Here is a 26,081-nt window from a genome sequence, read left to right on the forward strand (position 1 = left end):
TATGAAAGAGCAGATAGTTGAAGTTAATAAACTTTTCTAATAAAGCTGCTGGTGTGGATGTGACTCTGATCTGATCTGATGATCTGTACGTGTTTCAGGTCTGATGAGGAGATGGTAAAGTTCATGCATCTGATGAACTCCATCTGGAACATCTGTGGTCATGATGTCATTACAGCGTTTGATCTCTCACCATTCAGATGCATCTGTGACCTCGGAGGTGAGACATCAGACATCCGACTTTACTGTAGTGACACAATTATGAGTTGAGTTTAGTTTACTGTGAGGATCAAACATGAGGACCCTGTAGCAGCTCAATGGGTAAAACATTGTGTTAACGGCCTGAAGGTCATAGGTTTGATTCCAAATGCATTCATGTGAATGTAACCCCTCGGCTCATGTAATGTAAGCTTTCTGAATCCACAGGATGGCGCTGTAGAGCTGATGTTGTGTTTTACTGTTGTGTGTCATTGATGGATGAATATTGATGCACTGATCCTCGTGTTAATACTGTGATGTATGTGTCAACAAACATTTTCTTCATAACTTGAGATTAAGATTGGTTGTGCATATTTAGTTTTATTGTGACCTTGAGATATATGACGTAACCTCTGCAGCATAAATGTGTGTAAGTTTGGTGTCTTCCAGTGGTTGAGAGAGAAACAGACAGAGAGCAGATGGTTGAATAATAAGAGAAGAATATTAATGTGATGTTTCTTCTCTTTTATTCAGGCTGTAGTGGAGCTCTGGCCAAACTGTGTCTGTCTCTCTATCCTCAATCATCTCTCATCATCTTTGACCTTCCTAAAGTTATTCAAACATCACGACAACACTTTGTGTCAGAGCCACACGAGCGCATCTCCTTCTGTGAAGGTCTCGGTGTTACTCTTTCATCTGTGTGTGTTTATAAATAAATCTCAATATTATAATGAATTTGAAAATGATTTCAGTGTATTTGTGTCTGACAACAGGAGATTTTTTTAAGGACGCTCTTCCCCCTGCGGATCTTTACATCCTCGCTCGCATTCTTCATGACTGGACAGATGAGAGGAGTATAGAGCTGCTCACTAAAGTTTACCAGTCCTGTACATCAGGTACACACACAGAGACAGATGTTTGTGTGGTTTATTATGGGAGATGATGTACAGTATGTGTGAATCAGTCTGATGTTTGTGTGTTTACAGGTGGAGGTGTGTTACTGATTGAAGCTTTATTATATGAAGATAACAGCGGTCCACTGACCGGTCAGCTTTATTCACTCAATATGTTAGTTCAGACTGAAGGTCGAGAGCGGAAAGGTTCAGATTACAGCCGACTGCTCACTACTGCTGGCTTCACCTGCGTCCAGATCCACAGGACTGGCAAACTTTATGATGTCATCCTGGCCCAAAAATAAACACCTTAGCAGGACTTAACTCCTAACTTGTTAACTTGACCTATGTGACCACTGAAACTATAGCTGTGTGTTAAATAAAATTCATCATTCAGGATTTTTTGCAATTATGAATTATGTCATTTAAATTGTTATAAAACTGTAAAGAGGCCGAAAACAAAGAACTTTGACTCATTTATGTTCATTCAAAACATTAAATGACAGTAAAACGGTTTCAGCAGGAACAACATAAACAAACGCTTTTGTGGAACAAATGTAACTTCCAGTAAACTTAATTAACAACAAGTAGATGACCTAGCTAAAGCGTATCATAAACTACACTGAGTAAACATTACTGTATAAATATATAATCTAAACAATTTTAACTAGAGATCAGCTGCCAAACCTCCCTTTACATAGCACTGATCCATGATCATCATCTCCTCTCAGTTCAGTTTAACTACCAGTCAGACCATTAAACAAACAGAGACCGGAAGTTAAGTTCTGCTTAGACGTAATGAAGCCTCGTTTGCTAAAATCACACGACGCAGTGTTTTAAAATCACTCATCACTAGTTTAGTTTGAAGTTGAGTTTGATTCAATCATTATTTTTTCTTATGCTGGTAAAAAAACTGCACTTCATCAACTAGATAAACTTGTGATTAAAATGACACTCAATGATTCTTTTAACAATGTTCAATCTTTAGGTCTTGTGGTTGATGTTTAATATCAAGTCATGTGTACTTTTACTTTGTTTCTCATGCCACTTTTTTAATCTAATTTAAAGACCAGTTTCTGAAATCATTCCAGCCACTGCTTTCTGAGTAAACACATAAATACAGGTATTGAATATAGGGATGCACCGATACCGGTATCAGGCCCACAACCAAGCTCTTGTACTCGTACTCGTAAAAATACCAAAGACTGATTTCAGGCAGTTATTACAAGCATTACATCCTTGGTTTACCCTTTGGAGGTTATTGGACACTGTGACATTTTGGCTTTGAAAAATCACATAAGAATGATTTGTTTTTATAATACAAGTTGAAGTTATTAAAAATAAAGATGATGATATGATCATTAGTCTCATTGTGTTCTTAGAAAATTGCCACATGAAAAATAACCTGTATAACAAGCATCGGTATCGGCGAGTACCAGGAAAAAATGTCGGTACTCCTCATACTCAATCCTTAAAAAGTGCTATCGGTGCATCAATAAATCACACACTTTCTTTCTGATTGAAATTTCATGTAAATACAGCTGATAAAGATTCAGAAGAGAAGTGATGTCATATTTAGCTAACATATTTCCATGTTTTTATTTATGAGCCTGAGAAGCACACGAGACATAAATAACATCAGACAGACACAAACAGCCGAAAGCATCAGACAAACCAAACCAAAGCCTCAAGTTCACCACAATGACATTTCACAAACTCTTCTGTTCGAGAGGAGACGACACAAACTGAATTTCAATATCAGCATCACTTTCAGCGCAGACATTTCTGACATCTCATTTAATGTTTCGCTGAAAAGAAATGGGTTTGGGACAATATGATGACAACGTTTCTTCTTTATTTGATTTTATTTCAGTATCAAAGACTCAAAACCCTCCAGCAATCACAAATGTAATGCACAACATTTATAAAAGCATTGAGAAAGCGGACGAGTATTAAACAAACATGAGTTTTATTTTTATTATAGTTTCTATGGAACACTGTCAGGATATTGAGGCTTTAATTTTATTGACAGAGAATTAAAACAAGTGTTGGTATATTGATCAGTTATTGCATGTGAATCGGCTCATAGGCCGTAAATGACACAAATCAATAATAGAAAGCAAAAACACTGAAACACTGCAGTCACAGCCAAAATCATGAATCAGGTTAAGAATACATCATCATCATCATCATCATCACAAAGATTATTCTTCATATCATATTGTTAACTTTGGTCAAATGGTCCGGTACGTTCACATATGCACACCACTTTGGGTTGAAATATAACTTCACCTCAATCACCTTCATTCATTCAACATCATCAAACATTTTACAAAAATACATTTCAACACACAACTCATGTAAGCATTTAACAACCCCTGAAACTCTTTATTTACACAAACAGATGAGAAACACAACTACAGATTTCATTTGACACGACACAACGAGACAGATGTGAATATTTAATACACATTTATATCACAGAACAGACTGAAAACTTTACACTTCATGTTGTATTGTTTTAGTCAAAGAAATGAATCAGTTTTGCAGTCAATAGTTTCATAGTACACATTATTAAATGTTCATTAAAAGCATTGTAAAAACATGAGCATGTGTGAATGATTTGCTCACAGGTATCACCTTTACCGTTACATTGAACTTTAACACTGAACTTTAACTGCGTCTGAGACTCTTTCATTATAATCATCAACTGTTCAGTCACATTTACATTTATGTCCCTGCTGTTGTACATCAAAGAAAGAAATCACAGTATTTTAGTTTCTTATCTGGTCATTATAAGTTTTGGCAACATTATTTAAAAAAATATTTTAAAAACAACCTTTAAAGGCATTGGCACATCACTGGAGTCCACTCATTTTAATATTTCACCCGAACATTTGTGAACAAAAAATGTTCTGTCATCAAAAGGACAACACTTAGTTTCACACATTAAATCTTATGATACACAATTACGTGAATATGTAAATCTACACATGTACAACGAATGAGAAAATACTCAGTAAATATGCTTTGTCATATATATGTTATTATACCACGGAATGCTTTATTCTGATTGGTTGAGAAATGTTCCACAGGTATGCATTATGATTCATTAAATGCACACCTGACCGGTCATCACCAGCGTGTGGTAACTGTGGTATAAGAGGAATCATTGACTTCGGCCTTTTAATTATTTGTAAATAATGCACACCTGCGGTGTAACGGCACGACATGAATGATCACCTTGGGTGTGCATTATTTTCCAATAAAAGTCAATTATTCCTTTTATAAATGTGTGTCATAAATAAACCGTGAACATTTATCACTTAGTGCTTTAAAATAAATAACTTCATCATGGATTCTTTCATCACACCTGAATGGACAAATCAAAGTGTGATTTTATATTTCATAATAATGCCTGATGATTATTGGATGAGAGTTCACTGTAAGTAAACATGGTGAATATTTGCTGTTTTTAAATGCTTTCAGATATTTACCATAGTAAAAATCATTGTCAAGCACGCAAATATAGGCAACTGAATTTCTGTATTCTGCTAATAACTGTAAAGAAACAAAAATCAAAGCTTCATTCACAGTGAACACAATCACACACACACACACACACACACACACACACACACACACACACACACACACACACACACACACACACACACACACACACACACACACACGATGAAACATCACACAGATGACAACACATTATCTGAATAACACAAACATACTCACAGTGTAGTAATGACAGCGCTGAGCCCTTCATCATCATCATCATCATCATCATCATCATCATTATAGGACAGCCAATCACAGTTCAGTGGTATGAAGAGATTGTAAACATAAAGAAATGATGTTGACATCAACTGAAAGAAAGTGTCAAGAGTTTCTGTTCATTTTGTGATGTCATCGTTCCAGTCTTCATACAGCGAGTGCCGGAGGTTTAAGAGATCACAGGTCTTCTGCCAGAGTCCAGTCTGAAGATCTTCATCATAAGAGTTTAGTGAAGACTCAACACATTCTCCTTCATAAAGATAACATCCGCTAACTGACTCCAGATCAGAGGAGACGGCAGCATAAACCCCAGTCACTGCACCATCAGCTGGAGTCTGGACAGAAACAATCAACATTAGCATTTATAAAACGCCAAACATGAGGCATCGCGTTCCTCGCTCTACATCACTCCTGGGATTTAACTTTGCGGGATTTGCCTTGAGTTCAATATTTTTTACTTGTGTGAAGACGCGTTTGAAGTAAATAGTGCCTGTTTCCACACAATCGTGATGCCTAATTCACATCACCCTGCCTGAGCTTGCGTCTATTTGAATAATCCTGCAGTGACGGCTGACTGGAGGGTTAAAGGTCATTTGTTAAAGGAAGTGCACTAAATGATTTATCATACAGAAGAAACGTCTCTGTTTCAATCCGAGATCTGATCTGCTGACACGAGAAGATTAAAAGATTTAAGAAATAACTGTGAATCTGAGGAGGTCGAGTGGGATGTGATGATGTTCTGATGTGCATGACAATAAATAAACACAAAATCAACAACTCAATAAATGAATCATTCAATCCTTAAACAGAGAAGCATTAAGATCTTCTGTTTTACTGCAGGATTTTTACAACATGAATCAACACCCTAAGGGTTAAAAGACTTGGAGGACGCTTAAAAGATTTCATCCCCTTTAATTAAAATATCAAAGACATGAGATGAGATGATGGTGTGTCAGTCAGTGCGAACAGGTTTGAAGGTAAGAAACCTCTGAAGAACATGTCAGAAAACAAACAAACAAACCAGTTTTCTCCTATTGAAAATAAATCCACTTTAAGACTGTTAAGACTTGACACTACGATCTCATGTCATCTGTACTCATTAATAACAACATATTCCTTCATATAAACATTAAGGAATGGCAATTATTTAACCAGGTGAGTCATTTGAGAACCAGTTCTTATTTACAATGACAATCTGGCCAGGAGGCAGCATAAAAAGACATTAAAATACAAAAAAAACATAAGAGATACAAATTACTTAAAAAAAAACAAATAACTAAAACAAGTACAATGATCCTGAATTATTCCTGAATACTGATATCATTGTTTTGATTTAAAACTATTACAGTAATTAGGGCTGGGTATCGATTCAGATGTTCCAGATCGATTTGATTTCGATTCACAAGCTATCAAATCAATTCGATTTCGATTCAATATTCGAATCTGGTTCTAGAATCAGTTTTTATACTCAATTCTCGATTCAACTCAATGAATATATATTTAATACAAATACTATATTAATAAAAAAGAACAGTGAACAGAAGTTAAGAACAAGTGAGTAATTCATAAAAAAGCTCCTTGGTAACATCGCACAAGGCAAACAAGAGGGTGACATCTAGTGAAGAAGACTAGTAATTAGATTAACGTTAATCTTACGTTAAATGTTTGTGGAGATAAATATGAAAAAAACCCTCCTATTTCTGCTCTTTGAGAATCGATTTTCAATCGACCACTTTAAAAAAAAACAGATTAATCGAAAAATTGAAAATAATATACTGTACTTCAGTCATGAGAAGATCACTTTTGAGAAAACATTAAAAAGTTCCTGTGATATAACATTACAAAATTTTAAACAGGAATCATTATTTTAGAAAAATATTAAAAACACACCCAAGAAGAAGAAAATCTCACCTTAAAAAAGAGCCGAGCGATGGGTTTGAGTGCATATCGGATGAGATGATTGACGTGAGAGTAAAGATCTGTGTTTACCACACCGGGATCAACAGCATTAACCGTCAGCGGTGCTCGGATGGACTGAAGTTTATAATGTAGATGATACGTGAAGAGAACCTGGGCCAGTTTACTACAGGAATACGCTGCATGAGCGCTGTAACACTGCCTGGACAAAAACATCAAGAAAAAAAACCAATCATTGATATTCACCTCATTATACAACTTCATTCTGATGATATAAACTCTTCATGATCCTCCAACAGATTCAGATCGATTCTCTTCTTTATCTTTGTGTTTGACACACTGATGAGCTATTATTTATAAAGAAATATCCAGTGTTTGTGATGCAATAGCAACAACTTAATGAATGTAAATGTAAGCAATAAGACTGCTCTACAAGGAGAAAGCCTCGGAAACGAAAGTAAGTCAATAAAGGAAAATTAAATCCTGAGTGTTAATTGGCTCCAGTGTCCAAGATAAAACTTTAGCCTAAAATTAATTCATTTTGTGTGATTCTGCCACATAACATTTCTGCAAAGTGTAAAAGCAATGAGAATGATGCCACACCAATATCAGTAAGACTTTATAATAAGGGTCCATGAATCATTATAAACAAATATCTATTCTTACTCAAATGTGAAGTAATGCTGGGTTCACGCATGCACTATTTATAAACTAACAAAGAGTCATCATTAACTTCAACATGACTCAACACATGAACTAACAACTACAAAAAACATGTCATGTCATGTCATGTCCTCAAAGGCAGGGTATCAGATTTTGAAAGATGCTACCTTTAGCCTACTAGCACTGAAATCAAGATCCCTCCCTCCGTTCAAATCGCCATCTAAAGTCACGCCTCCTCCAAAACAGACCAGAAGCCCATTCACGTCTCATTCAACAGTGAGAAAACCTTGCAGTACATAGTGAATAAAGCTGTTTACATCTCATAGAAAAGAAGTAAAGTTAACATTGTTAATTCAGACGCTTTTTGTCACTGTTGTTTCAAAAGATGTCTATTGTGTTATGGCAGGAAAGTTTGTTTAGAGAGCGCACGTGAATGAGCTGATGATGTATGATATGAACAGGGCATGCCAAACACATTCACAGAAGAGGAGCAAAAATGGCATGTGTCCAATTATTTTTTCAATCAAAGTTCAATGATTTTTTGAACATTTTTGGGTCCTACACCTTTCACAGATGACATACATTTATAAAAATACATTTAAACACTTTAACATAGTAATTGCTTTTAGGATGTGAGGAGACTTTCAACCAGCATAACTAAAAATCTTCCTGGATCAAATCTGATCCCCTGCCTTTAATGATGACTCTTCATTAGTTCATGGGAAGTAAAATGATATTTCTGTCTGATTCATGGACTCTTTTTATAAAGTGTAACCACTTGATCTTTATTTTCATGCCAATAACATCATTTGACTTTTTCATGAAAAACTGCCTGAATTGTTTCTGAGATAAAATATCACATGACTGTTTTTGGAAAAGTTAAGCCACCAAATGTAAATATATAATGATGAGTAGATCTGGCACAAAGAGATTAGGTAATAATCTCTAGTCTCAAAGTAAAGAGAAATTTATAAACTTTAATTTAGTAAAATTTTCATTATTCTACCATCATGATCATCATCAGACGTCCTCCTCTTCCTTGTAGGCAAATATACTCAGCTGTATATAGATCATAATCAATCTTTATCAAGAAATGTCTTTTAAACTTTAGTCAACCATCATCTGTAATTCATCTGATGAAAATATGTAAGATTAACACATTTTAGCTCAGAGGTTGATCATTTGTGCTAAACCAGTGTATTATATATATATGACACAGAAAGAATAAACTCCATTACGTCAATTCAGCATGAATCTCAGATCTGATCTCTTGATTTATTCTGTAATCTTCTAGTGTAGATGGAGAGATTATGATGTCTTACTTTAGACGGGTATGACGCTCTTATGTTCATTTCTACTTGAAAATATGTGGTTTGTGATTTGAATATGAATGTGTTATTAAACCTACGTGTTTTGAAGGTCCTGTAGATGAAGGTCAGCCGTGTAGTGTGCAGAAGAAGAGACATTAATGACTCGAGAGTACGACTCATCTTTCCCAGAATGCATCAGGGTATCCAGCAGAAGGCGGGTCAACAGGAAATGACCCAGGTAATTGGTGGCAAAATGGGTCTCAAATCCATCCTCTGTTTTGCCTTCAGGGACCAACATAACACCGGCTGAAACACAAACAAGAAATATATCAACAGAGTTGAAAACATCTCCTAATAAAAGGTTAAAAACCTTGAAGTCTTTTACTAGATATCAAACAACATTTATTTATAAAATACACTTCTGTTTCTTTAACAAGCAGATGATGACTGTCAGACAGCACATGTCAGAGATGAGATGAGTGATGTTTAACTCTTATCATCTCATTTTGATCCTCATGTTTTCATGGCTTAATGTGAGGAAATATATCAGGCAGAGCTGCCGTATTTAATCCAAATCTACTAACAGTACATTCAATAATACATATTATAACATTTACCATATTTTACATTAGATATAATTAATGACAGAGCGTTATTATTGAAAAAAAGCGCAGTTACACCACAGGTGTGCATTATTTTCAAATCATTCAATGGACTGGAGTCAATTATTCCTCTCATACCACGGTTACCACAGACATTTCTCTGAGAGGTCAGGTGTGTGTTTATTAAAAAATAATGCTAACCAGTGAAACATTTTTCAACCAATCAGAATAAAGAATTCAACAGACCCGTGGTATAAAGTCACCATAGATGGACATTACAGTATTGTGTTTGAAAAAGCAGGTCAGTATTTTTGTCATGGCAGAATGAATCTGATCCAATCAGAGCTCATGACCCATTAATCATCATCATCATCATCATCATCAGTCACACTGAATATGTATAACACGGCCTGATATACAATATCTGAAGTTTATTAAGATACATTCAATCAATGATTATTTATGAACTCATATATGCACAGATCTGGATCTTTAAACTTTTAAATGAAATCTGTGAATAATCTCTTAATCCCATTATATATCGGCACATTGTTCAAACACACTGAGGTAGAATAATCTGGATTAAACTGATATAAATAGACTCGTGTTATTTCTTATTGACTGACTAATGTGAGAAATAATACAGCACAAATCTGATCAGGAAATATAGATTAAATTCTCACCAAGTTAGAATAGTAAAAATAAATCAGATGAACTTTTAAAAAAAGACAAAAAGCTTTCCATATCTGTTTTAATAAAGCAATGACGTTTGTGTGCCATGTTCACATCCTCCAAAACTATAAACACAAATCATGTGAGGTAAAAGACAACAACACCTACATTAAACACAGATTCACAGTCATTTATCAGTCAGACCCGACATCTACTTATGAGTCTATAAAGAGCATCACAATATTATTGAGTTCACAGATATTTTTCATTTCTTTTGTAAAAACAATTTTGTTGAAAAATAACTTTTTCCAGGTTGTAAATCTGGGCCATAAAGCTCTGCATTACGTTACATTAATAAAAACAGCTAAAGCTATATGAGCTTAGAAATATGAAGATTTTAAATGAAGTTTATATGAGACTACAGTACCATTATTGATGAGCACGTGCAGGGGAAGAGCTCGATCTCTAAACCTCTGGACGAACCGTCTCACCGACATCAAAGACGATACGTTCAAATACTCAAAGTCCACTGTTAAAAGACAAATTCAAGAAACACATGGATTATTATTATGTCATTCGTAATAAAGGTGCCATAGAATGCATTGCAATAATCTGTTAAATTGTTCTCTGATAGAAGGGTTGTGGCTTTATTAAGTGCAAAAATGATCCAGAGTCAGTTTTTCATGTCCATTTATAACCCTAGGATTTGCCTATAATAATGTTGAGCATTGTAATAACATTGTACTTAATTTAATGTTGATGATGTACATCTGGACTGTAACGTCACAGTTGGTGTTATGTCGTGATTGGTTTGTTTTCCAGCGGTCTTTTGAATGCATGAGGTTTACATAAGGAGGAAACAATCATGTTTAAGGCTCATGATTTGCCATGTACACAACTCTTATTACTCATCTATGCTTACATAAATACAGTTTAAAATTCTATGGCACGTTTAAATAACATTTCACATGTTTAGCTCATCTGTGTTTGGTTGTACTGAAGCAGAAAACTGATCTCAGATCATCACATTTTACACAGTGCTGTATTATCAAATCTGCTCAGACAAATTTTACAACACTACATAGGAACTAAAGCTTACCTAGCTGGAATTGCGTATGTATAATCTAATGTGTAACTCTTATTTCTCATCATCACTATTGAAATTTAAATGTCCATATAAAGTTAGAGAGTTTCTGAGGTGAAAAGAGTTTGAGATCATCTCTAAGATCAACACCTTTAACACAGTCTGTTAAGATTATATCTGACAGACACATTTATAATCTACTGAAATATAAAAAACAGATCACATCTGAATCATTGAGACAAACAGAGTATCAAGTAAACCAGACATTTATCAGCTGCTTTGTTTTGTTAAAGAAATGACTGAGATGTTATGGATTACTGAAATGACAGAAGAGATGTGGGCCACACTAGAATCAGTGTGCGGTTGTGTAGCGTTTCTTAACCTCAGGTAATTCAACATCTAAATGTCAAAGAGAGGACGGTTAGACAGCACAGCTACACGCTGTAAGATAATAAATGCAGTCGTGTTTATGTCCGTGACAGAAGAGAAAGTGTCAGTGAAGCATCTGATGTTTCTGATGCCCGCGGCTGAGATTTAACCTCATTCACACGTTTATAGTCTGAACCCAAGAAACCACCTCAGGGAAAACATGAAATAAATAGATACAGAGAACAAAGAACATCAAGATGAAGCATGAGATCAGCTCACTTACTAGTATACACTATTTAATCAACACTAACTCACTAAACATCTTCACTACTCTCTCTCCGATCATATTTGCACACAAATAGACCAAAAGATTTGACTGTCACATATCTTAATATTTATCTGTTTGTTGGCTATAAATCAGAGAAAACATCATTTCACTGTTGCCTAATACATTTAAAACATTTCATGCAAGAAGTCAAATTTAGTTAAAATTACACAATGCTTGCTTTACTACACTGTTGCTCACAAAATAAACACAAGGATGCTTATTCATCTGCACAAATACAGCAAAATATTTAAAAACAGATATTATAGCATAAACATTTCAATATGCAAAATATAATATATGTAATATACAGATAATATCTGTAAACATAATAAACCAGCAAAGCATCTGTGTTTACAGAAGGTCAAGAATCAAAGGTTAAAGAGCTCCATTTATTATATTCAAATCAATCTATTACATTTATGGCTTGAATCAAAAAATAAGTGGAGGTTTTGATGTTTTAAGTCGACTCTGACCTGGATTAAGTCTTTGAGTCATGCAAACAGAAGCAGAGAGAGATGAGATTTATTCCTCAGGATACGCAGCAGAAAGATGAGTCATAAACACATAAATCAACCTCTGCGCTAAAGACCTAAAGGCATCAGAACTCAAACAGCGTCTCAATGGACTGCAGCAGAAATCAGACCATGAAACAAACACAGACTTCTTTATAGATGCACTCAGTTGTTTATATATAATGTGACCTTCATCAAACTGAAGAAACACAGGATGCATGCTGGGAAATATTCAGACAGTCGAGAGTCTCGCTCTGAAGTCTATCGGAGTATAAATCTGCTTGGCCTTTGGGCTTTCCTCATGTCACAATAGCTGGGTTTCCATCAAAACGTGAGGTGAATTTTTTTAAAATTCACAAAAAATGAGAAACAAACAAATGCAAATTCAGTGTGTTTCCATTAGTTGTTTGAGTGAATGACGGTGGTATGAGTAACCAACAGTAAATAAAACATGCATTTCCATTACAGTACTTCATATACTTATTAGCCCACACACAGGACTGTGCTTAAATACTGTGATGATCCGCTGGAACTTATGTCCGCTTCTGGTTGGAAGCATTTACTCTCTAATCTTAAAATCATCATTTTAAAAAAGTATTTATTTGAGTTTAATCCTGAGCTAGACGATCAGTCACGTGGGTTTAATGTTCGCTATGTCACAATTTATTTGGCAAATGCGTTTCCATCTCCCATTATTCCTTTACTCTTTTTCAAGTCAAAAACTACCTCAAGCGTAAAAACCTTTTTTGCCAATTAAGGAATTTTTGTTTGAAAATTAGGATTTTATGCACTGGGATGTACTGGGAACTAAAAAGAGCTGTAAGAATGTGTTTTGTATTAAAGTGCACCTATTTCATTGCTAAAGAACAAGGTTATTTTGTGTATTTGGTGTAATACAATGTGTTTGCGTAGTTTATGGTTAAAAACACATTTTTTTCCACATAGCATACATTTTTGTAGCTCCAGATATACTGCTTTTCACAAACAATCTGATTTTGTACAAAACTCATCAATCTGAAAAGCTCTGTGTCTCTGATTGGCCAGCTAATCTGTACGTTGTGATTGGCCTGAGTACCTCTGACGTCAGCTGAAATGTGATGCTCCTTACCATGTTTGAAAGATTCACTCACAATGCAATGCTAACAGAAGTTAATTTACAAGCTGTGAGTCTGAAGTGGGAGGAGTTATGATAATGTCGGTCTTTACTACATACACGGTTGCCTACAATCTGTGTGTTTGTTGTAGTCCAAGAAAAGAGATTTACTTTTGAGATGATAACTCACGTCATAGTTTACTTTGGGGTTTGTACCTTTTGTATATCGTTAACATGAACTAATACACACTTACATACCAAAAGAAATATAAAATCATGAATCGGACAATAGGTGCTCTTGAACACAAGGTGACCTCTATTGTATATATACAGTACAGTACTGTTATTTCTGTTGAACAGACTGGAGCCGCCCTGCTGGCAGCTGTGTAAAACGACACTAATGGCCTTCAACAGAGAGATTCATCATCTCAGAGCAGAATAAATCAGACAGAGATCAGACTCTGTTTGATCTCTCAGGTTTATGGTTAAAACTATAACAACACTTTGTGACAATAGTTATAGAAACATTTCACCCCACCTTTAAGAAAGTCTTGTCTTGTCTGTGAGATTTGGGCTGAGATTATTATGGAGGCATTTAATCGGTCACAAGCCTCCATCTGAAGATCTGATCTTCTCACGCTGCAGGCTGCCTCAAATTAATCATTCATCAAGAGTGACTCACGCTGAAATTTTAGTGAATCCCGTCTGGATGGATGAACTCTTTCTAGTGTCCTTTTACTTCTCTTTAACTCTTTATTATGTGACAAGTGACTCAAGAGAATTTGCTTGTTTTTAATGAATGTTAAACTATTTCAGTTAACCAAACACCGTCTCAACATAACACCGACTGTGACGTTACAACATTAAATTAAGTACAATGTTGTTACAATGATAAAAACAAAGATGTGACTGCTGAGTTAGCGCTTTATGCTAGTAAATGCTATATGCTAGTTAAAACAATATGCTAGTTAACGTTATATGCTAGTTAATGCTATATGCTAGCGTTTAGGCTGAAGTTCTACTATTGATGTTACGGTTATGTTTTGCAGGTCCATACTGAAAAAACACAAACTTATCACTCAGAAACGTCCATTAACAATCTCCAAACAACTGATTATTCCTCAAAATCTGATCCAGACTCAAACATAAGATCTGTTTACATACACACAGAGCTACTGAAGGAGAAACAGCCAATCAGAGCAGAGCTCAACATTATTATTCATGACCCTTTCATATAAGGTAATAATAGATCATTTCATTCACAAGGGTTATAAATGGACATGTAAAATAATTTTTGCACTTTATAAAGTCACAGACCTTCAGAGAAGAATTTAACAGATTATTACAATGGATTATTTGGCACCTTTAAATTATCATCAGTCTTATTCTGTATTATCATTCACTGTATATCTCTAAATGCTGCCACAAATCAAGACTGAAAAAACTCCAGTGGGAACATGAGCTTGATCTTCATTCCAATTTATGCTAAACATCACGACAGCAGCTAACCACAGCCTGTTTTCATGGTAAAAAAAACTAAATTTCAGTCTATCCAAAAATAATGAAGATTATTTCAAAAAGATAATTAAACACTTAGGTGGAGTTCTGCTTAATAATATTTTTGTCACTGACTGTCTTTCAAAGCCACTGAGCAGTCAAACATCAGCAGATTCAGTCATTTTGTTTATCATATAAAGCAGTGAAATTAAACTGTAAACTTCATTCGTCTTTAACAGAAGTCCAGCAGTTTGATTTGTGCATTATTTCTGTATGATATAAATGAATCTGATGTGTCTTACCCTGAGCTTCTGAGTTCTCCTCACGAAGCTTCCTCACAGCAGACAGACCCTCCTCTTCATTATGTGAGGCTGAAATGTAAAAGTAAAACTTTGATTGGCTACTGTATTCATGAAAGAAACCATTTGATAATCTTTTATACCATAACAATACCATACAAATACAGAAACTATATCCATCAAATTCTTAATAAGAGTAGTTGATAATGAAGCACATGACCTAATGGCAGTCATTTATCAGCTAATATTACTGGTGTGTGCTGTAAGAAAAGTTTATTAAGTCATCTAATAAATGTGCTATAGATGAAGAACAAAAGCAGAAATGACACAAAAATATATCATGATATCAGGTTGTGGACGTGACATCTGTAATAGATTTGATATACAATTGACATCTGTGATAATAAATCTACTGTACACAGACACACACACACATATATGTGATCACTTTAATTGTAAGTCAGAATGTAATGTTTACTATAAACATTTAAACTCTGAATGCTGAACCTGGACCTAAAGCACCATAATATTACTGTAAGGTCATAATAAAATCATGTAGGCCTTAAAGGGATAGTTCACCCAAAAATTAAAACTCTGTCATGATTTACTGACTCTCATGTTGTTCTTTGTTTTGATTTTAGAAATGTTTGAAACCACATTAACTTCTATTGTAGTTAACAGAATACTATGAAAGTGAATGGGGCTTACTAACGGTTTGGTTACAAATATTCCTCAAAATATCTTCCTTTGTGTTTATCAGAACAAAGACATGTACACAGGTAATGAGTAAATGATGAAAGAGAGAGTTTTCATATGTGGGTGAGCTATCCCTTTAAAAGACACAACACAAGCTGACATTTGTCACGTGTGCGGACATTTATAAGAATCTAAAGTATTATAATAAAGATCTTTAACTTTACCTATAATGACAAACATTCCCAGATTCACCAGCTGTCTCACCGTCTCATAGCCGATTCCTTTAGTACCACCTGTCACAACAGCAACCTTGCCATTCTGTTTGGCTAAAACTGTGAAATAAAAGAGCAAAAAATATATTTTCATAGTTTATGTGAAACAAAGATTTACCTTTCATTTGAATATCTCTAACGTTTAATAGGAGAAGTCTCAGAGATGTGACATGACATCACAGAGTCTTCATATCACTTTAGGACAGGGGTGGGGAGAGCCGGGGTCCTGCAGAGTTTAGTTCCAACCCTAATTAAACACTCATGAAAAATCTAATTAAAGTCTTCAGGATTACTTGGAAATGAAATGCAGGTGTGTTTGATTAGGGTTGGAACTAAACTCTGCAGGACAGTGGCCCTCCAGGACCCAGGGCTTCCCACTCCTACTTTAAGACATGAACTGTGTGGATTATTTAATCAATCTTTTCTAAATGATGAAGGGATTTAATCAAGGGTGTAAGTTTGACTTTGACATTGGTGGGGACAGAAATTAAATTGTCTTCAGAGCCGCATCGTCACAAAGGTTAATCAATGTTTAGGGTCATTCTACAGAAACTGTCTTGAAATTGATTTCTTTTTCTAACATTTAAACTTAGGCCACATTATTAGATTACTCTTTGACTTTATAAGTACACATAAATGACAGCTTAATGATTTTTGTGTGCATGTACTTCAAGACTGCATAGACCTTTTTTGTCACTGGTGCTACCTTACATTTTAGCAATATTAAAGGTGTTTATGAAATATAATTTTTAATTTTTTTCAGCTTTAAAGCTTAATTCTTAAGTGTAGCAGAATTAAATGAATTAAAATTTGTCATCATGTCACATGTGAAAGATTTTATTTAATGTGAAAGAAAAAAAAAACACAGTAACACCAGTGACACAACAAATCACCAGTCACTGATCTTCACTGCTGTTACCCATAAGGAAGGTCCAGTGACAGTAACACCAGTGACAACTTTCACTGCATTTTACAAAATTTCTGCTGCAAAGTATCAAACCACATGTTGTCAATCATCGTATACTCACTAAATTAAGTAGTTTAATCCATGTGTATTCTAGTTTTTTGCAATTCTCAAACAATAAAGGAGGTCATACCAGTGACTTAACCTTAAAGCTACGTATAAAATCATGAGATAAATGAGAAGATTTCTGATAACTGAAAAGAGACAGTGGACTTATATGGGCGTCTCTTCATAGATCTCCAGGAAATTGAAAGAAGGAAGTCAAGTGATGTCATCAGTTTGATTTTTATTTAAAAATAAGAGCTTTTTTGTTAAATGGTAACATCAGTGGCACAACTCCAGGGGACCACTACTTTCATTATATATTTTATATTTATTATTTAGCATTTTGTCTTTTTATGTAATTTACATCATATATTTTATAGTTATGGACACATTATTGTATTTTAAATGGAAGAAAACACTGTTTTTGATCTCAAAATAAAGCATTTTCCCTCTCTACATGACTGTGGGGACGAGCACCTCTGTGGTGCTTGGAATTCTAATTAATTAATAAAAATCAAATAATGCTACATTAATGGCTCAAGAATGTGTAATTCTTCAAATAACATATTGTCTCATTTTAAAATATAAAAAAATGGTAACCCTAAAGGGTGTTTCAAGTGTAATATTTCTGTAAAGGTTAGGGACAGAAAACAATGACATTTCCGTAGAATGACCCTTTACTGAACAATATTTAAAATAGTATTTTTGTTGTCATAATCTTATTTATTAGGGTTACAGGCCAAAATTAATGTCACAGACACAACTTGTCCAGTATTTTGTGCAAACAAATGTTTTCTTCCTCACCACAGGTAGCCATAATAATCATGACATGACGCACATCGCGTCGTGTTGACAGAGCTTTGGCGCTTTGTACTTCCAAATGCAGCCTACGTCAGACAGCGAGTAAAGACACAGCCAATCATAAAGCGACGTGGATTAGAGAGGCGGGACTCAAAAAGGCAAAGCCAATGATATTATCTACTTGAGTTACGGAGGCGGGACTCGATCTCTTAACCGTTTGTGTACCACAGACTGCGTTATTTTTACAAAAGGCGTTGTAAAGATTTGAGTCTCATTTAAATAATTCACGAGTAAATAAATGTTAAATAAAATAATGTATAAGTAAAAAAACACAAGGCACAGACGGACATCAGTGACTATTTGTAAATACAGATGAATAGTTTGGTCGAAATTTTTGCTAGTGATATGTGACATGTCCCTATGTCCTTACCCAACGCCCTTGTATTTTATTCAAAGTTAACATTCAGACTGAGAACAGTAACAGCATGAGAAAATCGGAATCATGTGAGGATTATACAGGGATTATATGACTGAAACTGACGGATTCTTCCTGTCTGACACAGATCACAGTCAACTCTAAACTCACACTCGTAATGTCAACGCAACGCGTCCCTCACTTGCGTGATGATTAAACGCAACATGACGTCACAAACCTGGTAACGCGAAACTTCTGTTCCACAGCTGATAGAGTAAAACCTTCAAACCGATCATATAAAGCTTCAGGAAGGGAATCAGTCGTGACACGATCCACATGATTCCTCCACGCGCGTGTGTTCTCTATAATGAGACCCAAGTGAGACATGAATGAGATTTTAAGTTCCGCTACATACTGTAGTAGTTTATGGGCGTCGGAAGCCAAACAAATGTGGATGGGTCCAAAACATTTACTGGAGTAGATGCCTTTTCCTTATATTCTGGTGATTTGTAATTAAACAAATGCTTTTATAGCCTCAAAAGGTGTGTGTACTTTGTTGTGTCGAAGGAGATGAGCGTGCGAAGCAGTGAAAACAAGGATTGGAGTTTAAATTATATGGACTCTAAATAAGCCAAGTGGAATGGATTTGAGGAAGCAGCAGCGTGAAAGTCAAGGTTGTAGCTAAAACGCGGAACGGAGTTTACTGACGGTGCTCTGATAGGTGAACAGACATGAGAAATTTTATCAATATCATTGGTCTTAAAAAGTGGGTTGTTCTTGTTCCACCCCCATATGATACTGACACCCATGCAGTACCTGCTGGATTGACATCATATTTATTCATCTTTACGTTCCAGAACTTCCAGTTGACATAACAATTCATTGTTGCTTATAAGTGATCATATTAAAGGAACATCACTGTATAAAGTATTTTAAATCAGGGGCTAGTTGTCACTCTGTCTAGTTCTAAACACGTTTCTCAGACATGAGAAACATTTCCATTGAACATTCCAATGGACATTTCCATTGAAAGCAGCCTAGGTCTGTGGAACAAATCTTAATAATATCGCAGGTGCATATTGAGAACATTGAACCCAATGATTACAATGATGTTCAGGACACACTGCAACCATGAAGTCTTTGTGAAAATATCCTGAAATGTTCCAGACTGCAACTCATAATTATAATATTAATTAGAAGCCAAAACATATTCATTTTGTCTGAAACATATTTTTAATGCTGTAAATTTGTATGATTGTTGATTAGTTAATTTGGAGCAGTGATATATTTGTCATGTGTCTAAACTCAGCCTACAAAGAAAGATGTATGAAATGTAATTGTAATGGAAATAACATTGGATTTATTGAAGTATTGAAATAAATGAATGATTTTGACAAAACTCTAAAATGTGTTATGACCAGTGTTGGGTGTAACTAGTTACTAAGTAATTAGTTACTGTAATTAAATTACTTTTCCCTTGAAAAAGTAAAGTAAGGGATTACTCTTATTTTTCTTGTAATCTAATTACAGTTACTTTTGATGTAACTAAATACTGTGTATGGACTCTAAAACTATTATGTTAACAGTAATACAAAGGTGGATTTAACATGGTTTAAGTTTAAAATTATCACTATTAACTGGTTGATTATTAGCATTAATATTAATGAGATGCTGGCTGTTTATTAATGCTTAGCACATATCTGATTCTGCAAAACCTTATTCTACGTCCTTAAAGGAGTAGTCCACTTTAAAGATGGGGCCCATTGAATTACCATAGTATTTTTTTGACCTACTATGAAAAGTCAATGGACCCCATCTATAAAGTGGACTACTCCTTTAACCCTCCCCATTTCTACCAATACTTAAAATTAACAACTTCTTTAGTATTAATAAGCAGTATTTGGAGTATATTGAGGCAAAAGTAGTTAATAGTTAGTTAATAGAGATGATTGGACCCTAAAGTGGGACCAGAATAATTGATGTACTTTTATATATTATTTTTTCGAGCCATTTCAAGCCTATCCTTGTATCATGTACTAAATAGGATTTAGAAAGTAATTAGTAATAAGTAATTAAATACTTTTGCGAGAGAGTAATTTGTAAAGTAATCTAATTACATGATTAAAGATGTAATTAGTAACTAGTAATTAATTACTTTTTTTGAGTAACTTACCCAACACTGGTTATGACAATAACATTTATATGCACATTTTTATTATGAATAATATTCATAATATATTATTGATTTTTTCAGGATGTAAGGTTTATGTGTTTTAGGATGATATAATTGTAATTCACAGTCAGGCAGTGTTAAGAGTCACCTTGGCCTGAAGACTCTCAGCCGCAGCTGTACTCAGTTGTTTTGTGCCGCAGGTCTCGTGTTAAAGCACCTGCAGATTTATCTGGATTCATGCAGTGGATGTGTTGCACAGATTTGTATGACGTCAAATTTACTGAGCTCCTTACAGGTATGGTCTTGCTCTTTATTATATTAATAACCAACATAACAGAAACTTTATATACTATTAATATAAAATAATATTCATTCAAAACACAGATACATTTTTAAAATGACATTATATAGGCCTAGCATATTTCTAAAAAATGGGAGTGCATTCAGTGCATGCTGGGAACTGGAAATCTTCTGCCATGTTTAAGTAAAGCTACTTTAACACCACAGAATTGCTTCTCAAATGGATTAAGTAAATTGAAGGAAATTGCTGAAATAAAATTTTGACCAAATGTTTAATTATTGTGTTGTATCTATTTGCATTTTTGAGTGCATAGATGAAATCTCTTTAACAGAAGTTAGCTGCAATTTTATGCACATGCAAATCGCGAGACTATATGGATTATTTGTAGTTTTAAAAATGCATTTGTCACACATCAAGATCATTAAAAATAAAAGTGAAGTCTTGATATGCTTAAAGTGAAAGCTCCACACATTCACAGAAATGTAAAGATATTTAGAGACTTTAACAATGTGTTAATTGAAACAAAAGCTACTGGACATGACATAAATGTATGCAACTTGCCAGAGATGGAAACATGCTAAGCATCTCATCGCATTCAAATCTCCCTCGTATCTGCAAACAGTAACTTTACGTAACGATTGACTCACTTCTTCTATTTATAAACCTTTTTCTTCATTGTTTCTGTGTCCTATTGCATTATATCAACTGTGTCACGCAGCAGCTTGTGTGGAAGATTTCGCCTGACAGCTGAAAGTGAGCGTTTGGCGGTTTTTGCATTAGGAGAAACATGAACTGCTTTAAATTTTTCCCATGAGAAGCTGCCTGGCCCACTTTCTATGATTGTCACTCTATTACGTTTCCTGGAGTTTCTTATCTTTGATGCCGCCTCCCCCACCTGACAAAACGCAACTCAAACAGACACCTGAAACCTTCATGAAGTCTCTGTGCTGGTGGCCTGTAGATATTTGAATGCTTGTGACTGCACACATTTGGCATTTATTGCTGCTTGAGTTGTCTACACACATACATTAGGCTTTCTCTATAGGTTTATATATATATATATATATATATATATATATATATATATATATATATATATGCTTATTTTCTTTTATTTGTGTCAAACATGATTGAAAAATGTTTTTTTTTCTCCAAACTGATATTGTAATCTCATTATGTGTTTGTAAATTGTAAAGCGCATCTATGTCATTGCTAAAAACATTATTTTAAAACAGGTCAAGTTGTATTAACATAAAAACCTTCAGTTGGTATAGCAGGACAATCAAGTTGGCAGTAGTAGTCTTTACTAAAAAGCATTAGTTCACATTATGATTTTTTTTGAGGATATGTTTTATAAATTAACTATTAAGTTGAACAAAAATAGTACATTTAACTTCTACACTCTGGGTTATTTTTGACCCATAATGAGTAAATATCGGACAGAACACACCACTGGGTTAAAAATTGACCCAGTCCTGGGTTGTTTTAACCCAACTGCTGGGTTAATATACCCCATGGTTGCATGACAAAAACCCATTTGGTAATGTTTATTCCAACATGTGTTCTGTCCAATATTTACCCATTATGGGTCAAAAACTAACCCAGACATGTTTAGAGTGTAGTTTAGTAAACTTAATTTTGAGTTGATTTAGTTTTTAATATCGATTGCTCTGTCCAACATCTCCACTTAGTTAATTAAGTTCAAAGATCTTCTATTTTTAATTCATTGATATTACTTTTGGTGTTATAAATGGTATTATAAAAGAAAATTCATGACTATAAGTCAATCACTGAATAAACTTCATTCTCCACAGAAACACACAAAACTGCATTTTTGACACGAATTGTGAGTACTGTGGAATGAAATACAATAAAATGTGCTGAACATGTAAACAAGTAAACACTGATCATCTGAATGGTAACTTCACAAAATTATCATTTACCACAAAACAACATTAATAATATAAGAGCTTAAACCTCTATGACATATTTAAGTTCAAGTTCTTATTTTGTGAAAAAGCAAAAATAATCAAAATATTCAGGCACAATGGATTATGGGTATTCCTCACATGTTATGATCATCCATTAACTGAATTTTATACACTTAAAGGGTTAACTGAACTAAGATTGCTTTAAGTTTATGAGCAAAACACAAAATATTTAGTGATGTTGACGTCATTGTTTAAGTAAGGACAATATCTGGGTCAACAGTGTACATTAGGAGTCAATTATATATATAAATAAATGATTTGTGTAATTTCTGTTCCCATTTTTCTGACAACTTACCCCATATAGTGTCTGTTCAATGAAGTGTATTTGATATTAGTTTGGGCATGCCGGGGAATACGTCATATAGCTTTTTTAGTCAACCCTGTGACAGTAAGAGCTGTGAATGGGCAGATGGGTGGGATGTGAATCAGTGGACAAACAGAAATGTTTTATATGATTTTTTCTGGTGTCAAAATTAAATGAATCACTAAAATAATGATCAGTTTTAATGTATTTATGTTTTAAACTTAATTGATGTAGGTTTGCTCAGCAAATAGAAGACATCTACATGAATAAATTGTCCAGATTATTTTCTCTTCTGCAGAGAGTGTCAGATGTCAATGCATAAGTGTAATAATAAAGGTTTCTGAAATGGCCACGTCCTCCTCAGATGTGTGTTTGGACCCTGCTGTGCTGTGCTGAGATGAGTTCAACAGTGTTACTGCTCAAACACACTGCAGTGAAGATTATTTGCATCTGCCCTTGGGTTCTCCTTCACAACCCCATAATGGCCAATAATGTAAGCTGGTAGAGCATATAGACAACCTGAAACATGTAGACTTCATTTAGCCTCGACACATTGTTAAATAACTGAAGAACACAACGACTCAGATTTACGGATTAAACAGAACAGCACAGCAACAGCAATATGGTACAGATAAATAAAGTAGATGGTTTATGGCAGCAAATACATTGCATGCTGGCTTTTTCAGATCTCAGGGCTGCATGAATTTAATGCTTAAAAGTTTAAAGACTACAGACTGCAAGAGAGAAGTATCATTTATTTACTACCAAACTATAAGAAACCCAAATAGCATACAGAAAACCAAAAACATGACAATATTGAAGTACACTACAAAGTGCGCTTTATTCTAACAAGAAACAAAAGTGAAGGAAGTGAATGAAGATGATGTGGGAAAAGATTTCAATAATCTACTTTATAACAACATATGATGGCACGATATTCATTCTGTTCACGTCCTTTACGCATGAAAGACTGACGGCCAACATTGGACTTTTTGGGGGTTTTATCGTAAAGCTCGTCGGTATATTGTATCTTTGTGATGTGGAGGATAAGGACGCTGTCTAAAACATTATAGTTATGTGTTAATTAATCCTTCATTTGTAATCGACGCTTTAATGAGTAGATCGTTCACATCACATATCGATCGCCTTCAATTGTTATTTAAATGCGCGTGTAATGGGTAACAAACAAACAAACAGACTATCATTTACAAAACAATGATTTGAGTATGTGGAGAGATAACGCGTCTTACCGGGGTCACCCTGACATCTCCATCTGATCCACAGCTTCAGCATCCAACATCAAATGCCGTGATCGCAATCCACGTCTCTACATATATACCACAGGATCACATAAAGGATGAGCAAAATGGCAAAAATAAAAAGAGCTACGAGGATTGCCTTAGTGACCGGCGATATAAGAGACTGCATGACAGCAGAGCTCAGATCTCATTTGATGCTCCTCATCACCCGCGCGCAGATCTTTGGATTTCTGCATTGACGGTCGTTGGATCAATTCTTGCCATCAATTCCCGTCCGTCGTGTTAAAGACGACACATGACGAGAGATCACCGTGAGTGACACGCACGAGCAGAGGAGATGTGATGTGGAACAGGTTGCTTCATCAGAACTTCATCAGATGCGATTGTCCAATGATGCTCCGCGTAAAGCACCGACTTTGATCCTCATCGATGAAAAAAACAACCGCCGTATTTAAACGATCACACGGTTACAGTTTTTCTCAGTCGCTTTAGAGCATTTCTTAGATCAGAAATTAATTTTTCAAAATACGTACAACCTGCACATCATCAAGTCAGTTGTGCACAACATAAAAGCAAATTGCAAATGTTTTGGCATCATGCAGATTATTATGTACAATAGCCTGCTGTTTGCCACACTTTCAATTGCTTATATGTCCTTTTCATCAAAATATTATACTGGTTTGTGTTGAATAATCTTACACCTCAAAACATTTAGGAATGAGTTCATCATACAAGTAATTTCATGCAAAATTGTTGACTTGTGTGTCATAATCTGTTACTGTAAGCATAGTTTTTTTTTTAGTTTTTATTAAATGTGAACTGAGTGATAAATTGCTGTTAAATTAATCTTGAAGTTTTGAGTTGCAGAAAATTTGACATTTCTTACATTGTAAAGTGAATCTTTCAAATTTTGTACTTTTTTATTTGTACTGTAAAATAAAAAAATCCAAATGTAATTTGTTTACAGAAACAGGTAAAAATGTGAATTTGTCCCCAGTTATCAGAAAATAATTGTTTACAGATGGTTTAGCATTTCGACTGGCTTGTTTATGAACAATGACACGAGGACTGAAATGTTCACTGACGTAAAAATGTACTTTTGAGACATGAACTTAGGATTTTGAACTAGTTATATGCTTTGCAGGACATCAATGATGTTTGTTTGTATGAATTGTTAAGAATTTTAAGAATGATTTGAGAAATGCTCTAAAGAGAATAAGAAAAACTGTAAAGTTTATTGCAAGCACATTATTTTCTCATTTTTATTGGTATAAGCGGCAAATAGTATCAGTGCATCATTTCTAGCTCAGCTGATTTGCCTTTTATTACTTGCGCGTTGTTGTGGATATGCGTCTAGACTGAATTTAACTTCCTGTCTCTGTTTGTTTAATAGTGTGACTGGTGTCTAAACTGAACTCTGGAACAAATACCTCTGTGAAAATAACAAATGTTTTGGTTTCTTAAAGACTAGTGGAGACAATTCAATTCAATTTTATTTATATAGCGCTTTTCACAATTGTTAATTGTTGCAAAGCAGCTTTACATGAGAAGATGTAGAGGAGAACACAGAAAATCAATAGATAGTATAAGAAGTAGAATATAGCGGCTAAGAATAAACTGTACAAGCGAGCGTATTA

At 34.6% G+C, this 26,081-nt stretch overlaps 2 protein-coding genes across 3 annotated transcripts in view; one reads left to right on the plus strand and one right to left on the minus strand.

Moving 5' to 3' along the window:
* asmt (acetylserotonin O-methyltransferase) overlaps positions 1-2,282 on the plus strand; it is a 5,350-nt gene extending 3,068 nt beyond the window's left edge. Inside the window, exons 5-8 of the mRNA XM_065252441.2 lie at positions 99-217; positions 730-870; positions 969-1,091; positions 1,182-2,282. Coding sequence (XP_065108513.1) covers positions 99-217; positions 730-870; positions 969-1,091; positions 1,182-1,393 — 595 coding nt within the window. The 3' untranslated portion in view covers positions 1,394-2,282. The remainder of the gene's footprint in view (positions 1-98; positions 218-729; positions 871-968; positions 1,092-1,181) is intronic.
* Positions 2,283-4,597: 2,315 nt separating this feature from the next.
* Positions 4,598-24,945, minus strand: LOC135733655 (polyprenol dehydrogenase). Of its 2 annotated transcripts, none has more exons than XM_065252443.2 (7): positions 24,436-24,945; positions 16,144-16,251; positions 15,227-15,295; positions 10,469-10,570; positions 8,866-9,073; positions 6,789-6,996; positions 4,598-5,212 (listed from the first exon to the last, which is right to left on the minus strand). In XM_065252443.2, the coding sequence occupies exons 1-7, from the start codon at positions 24,476-24,478 to the stop codon at positions 4,997-4,999; spliced, it is 954 nt and encodes a 317-aa protein (XP_065108515.1). In that variant the 5' UTR covers positions 24,479-24,945; the 3' UTR covers positions 4,598-4,996. The 2 variants fall into 2 exon arrangements, with proteins under 2 accessions (XP_065108515.1, XP_065108514.1); XM_065252442.2 differs by lacking the exon at positions 24,436-24,945 and adding an exon at positions 18,655-18,948.
* Between the last annotated feature and the right edge of the window lie 1,136 nt (positions 24,946-26,081).

The sequence above is a fragment of the Paramisgurnus dabryanus genome, chromosome 15, assembly GCF_030506205.2.
Source record: "Paramisgurnus dabryanus chromosome 15, PD_genome_1.1, whole genome shotgun sequence".
NCBI lineage: Eukaryota > Metazoa > Chordata > Actinopteri > Cypriniformes > Cobitidae > Paramisgurnus > Paramisgurnus dabryanus.

What these genes read in the sequence shown, in the direction of transcription:
- LOC135733655 (XM_065252442.2), bottom strand. Translation starts at nt 18,754, where the DNA reads ATGTGGATCGTGTCACGACTGATTCCCTTCCTGAAGCTTTATATGATC. An exon ending in GGAGAACTCAGAAGCTCAGG is followed by an intron (nt 10,571 to 15,226) that starts GTAAGACACATC and finishes GTCTTTTAACAG; the next exon opens with TGGACTTTGAGTATTTGAAC. An exon ending in TCGCTCGGCTCTTTTTTAAG is followed by an intron (nt 5,213 to 6,788) that starts GTGAGATTTTCT and finishes GTTTCTGTCCAG; the next exon opens with ACTCCAGCTGATGGTGCAGT.